The sequence below is a fragment of the Frankliniella occidentalis genome, unplaced genomic scaffold, assembly GCF_000697945.3.
Source record: "Frankliniella occidentalis isolate FOCC.00 unplaced genomic scaffold, Focc_3.1 Scaffold118, whole genome shotgun sequence".
NCBI lineage: Eukaryota > Metazoa > Arthropoda > Insecta > Thysanoptera > Thripidae > Frankliniella > Frankliniella occidentalis.
Genome location: NW_026267246.1, coordinates 873,696 through 876,232, shown reverse-complemented (window position 1 = coordinate 876,232; position 2,537 = coordinate 873,696). Strand labels below are relative to the sequence as shown.

General features: G+C 58.1%; 1 protein-coding gene across 1 annotated transcript in view; it reads right to left on the bottom strand.

Moving 5' to 3' along the window:
• The window catches only part of LOC113209567 (tyrosine-protein phosphatase Lar-like), a 146,077-nt gene that overhangs the window by 17,119 nt on the left and 126,421 nt on the right, over positions 1-2,537 (bottom strand). Inside the window, exons 3-4 of the mRNA XM_052270341.1 lie at positions 1,691-1,720; positions 683-1,054 (exon numbers count right to left, since the gene is read on the bottom strand). Of these exons, the coding sequence (XP_052126301.1) occupies positions 683-1,054; positions 1,691-1,720 (402 nt within the window). The remainder of the gene's footprint in view (positions 1-682; positions 1,055-1,690; positions 1,721-2,537) is intronic.

Below are 2,537 nucleotides of genomic sequence, written 5' to 3'. Positions count from 1 at the left end.
GACAAACAGCGTCGACAAGACACCACTGTCATAAACGAGAACATTTAAAAGTTAAAATAAATCCTAAATCAATCATATGGCACATTCGTTTCGCCATGTTTACCACTGGTCTGCCCGTAATCGCCTTTCTAAGTATCTGCAGAACTCATTGACACAATCAGAATCACCTTTACAGCTTTACAGTCATACCGCTAGAGGGCAGCACATACACTGCGAAACCTATCGACGTTTACTATCGACAGTTCGATGCTATAGGCAGGAACATGACATGCTGGCTCAACGACACCCCAGTAGAACACCATCGCCTTTTTTGCGCTTAAATCGCGCTTTTTGATTCCTTTTGTTCTTCTAAAAGCGCGATTTAAGCGCAAAAAAGGCGATGGTGTTCTACTGGGGCATGCACCGGTGGCACAACCACCGGCTGTCATACGGTTAGCAAACAACGTATTTTTGGATCAACAACCCGGCCACAAGGACAAGTCCGGACAAGACGTTCGTTGGAACAACGATTCTTGTTTTCCAGAGCAGTTTACCCCTACTGTACTCCAGCAACTCCAGCGTACGCAAAAATGCCGACCTGTCGACCCCTTCCTTGGATGCACCCATGGGCGTTTCAGACACGCCACCCGCGACTGGTACTGTGAGTAACCGTCGAGACGGGTGTATGCGAGGATGTACTTACCGTCGAGAACTGTGAGCTGCGCCTCGGCGCTGACGGCGTCGCCCGCGCTGTTCTCGGCCACGCAGATGAAGGCGGCCGCGTCCCTGGGCTGCACGTTCTGGATGCGCAGCAGGCGCGCGCCGCCCTCCGAGGCCGCGGCCGCCCCCGCAGCCGCCCCCGCGCCGCCGCCGGGCACGCCGGGCAGGCCGGGCAGGCGCAGCACCTTGGCGCGCTCCGCGAGCGCCGCCGCCGCCACCGCCGCCGAGCTGCCGCGCGCGCGCCGCCGCCAGCGGATGACCGGCGGCGGGTCGCCGCGCGCCGCGCACACGAAGTAGGCCACGCCGCCGGCGCGCACCACCTGGGGCTTGGGCCGGACGGTGATCTCGGGCGGGTCTGCAACAGCGAGCACGTCCACGTCGTTGTTCCGCTCCTCGTCTGCCCCCCAGCGCGGCGCCCCCTCTCCTGTCCATTGCAGCCTTCCCTCGGCCTTCCCCCAACTCACTTTTACTTCCCGGGGTTCGTAAAACTAGAGGCTCGGCATTAATTGAGGAGGGCGGAGTGTTGGCGCCGCGCAGACCGGGGTCTAATTAATGCGCATCCCGGCATATGCCTCCACAAAATTAAATTCGTTCGCGATTCTTGGCTGAGCGGTGGACTCGGCGTGGGTCGCCGCAGAGTTTTGTGGCCTCTCATCTCTGATCTCCATCTCCCTTCACCACCCCTTCTCTCTCCCTTTCCCTCCACCACCCCTTCTCTCTCCCTCTCCCATCCTCCAGCCGTCTTCTTGGAAGGAGAATCTCATGACGCCGCATAGCAGCGAGGACTCTGACCGGAACCGGAAACCGAGAGACCGGAACCGACAAAGCAGCGAGCATCGCGGCGCTGGTGGGCGCAGGAGGAGGCGTCGTACTAACGGCTTAATCTTAAACGCAATCAAACTGCCGCCCTTCCCCTTCCCCCTCCCGACTCCATTTCCACCCAGACGAGGTAGGAGTCGGGACTCCAGCAGCAGGGCGGAGAAGTACTCACGGTTCAGGTACTTGATGAACTTGAAGACACCTGCAACAGAGAGAAAGACAGAAAGGTGAACGTGAGTGAGGCGCCAGGAAAAAGGAAGAGCACAAGATAAATGACAGGAGAGGGTGGGGAAGATCAGATCTCCGTCGGATAGCGGGCGGCGCGGGGTGGCCGGGAAGCGTGGGGGAAATGGGGGGGGGGAGTGGAGATTACATGACAGGGCCTCATCACGTAACCCAGGTTCACTAGCTGTTCTATCAATCACATTCAGGGTGAGGCGGGCTGGGGCGTGGAGGGCTATGAGGGCTCCTCGAGCTTGCTGCTCTTTCTAGAGTCTCTCTAAATTTCAGACAAATTCCGATCGGCTCGGGGAAACCCGCACCGCAAAGATACACAGCTGCCGAGTTAGAGCTGGTCCCTTGCAAATAAAGTTGAGCAGTTGACCCCTTGGAATAAGTGTACTTACTCTAGTTTGTACTTTACTCTATTTACAAGTGACAAGCTACTAAATATTACTGCTAATTTTTGAACATCCTCATTTTGCGAAGTGGAAAGCAGGTGCATTTATGAAAATACATCCTTGAATATTGAAGCCGCTCGCCCCTTCTGCCGCCACTCCACCCACACGTCACTTCACTTCACGTCACGCAGCGCTGGCGTCTGTATTTTCGCCCAGCGCGTCCGTATGCACTGTCCGTGTGGCTGGGCGCCGCGCCGACCCGTGCCCTGAGCCCGGGTGGAAGGTAGGTGGGCTGTCGGGGCAGGATGGGGTTGGTGCGGGCCAGGGTGGGGCCTGCTGCCCACATCATCAACGCGTCCGTTGCGTGACGAACAGCAAAACCTCCCCCGCCCCGCCCCG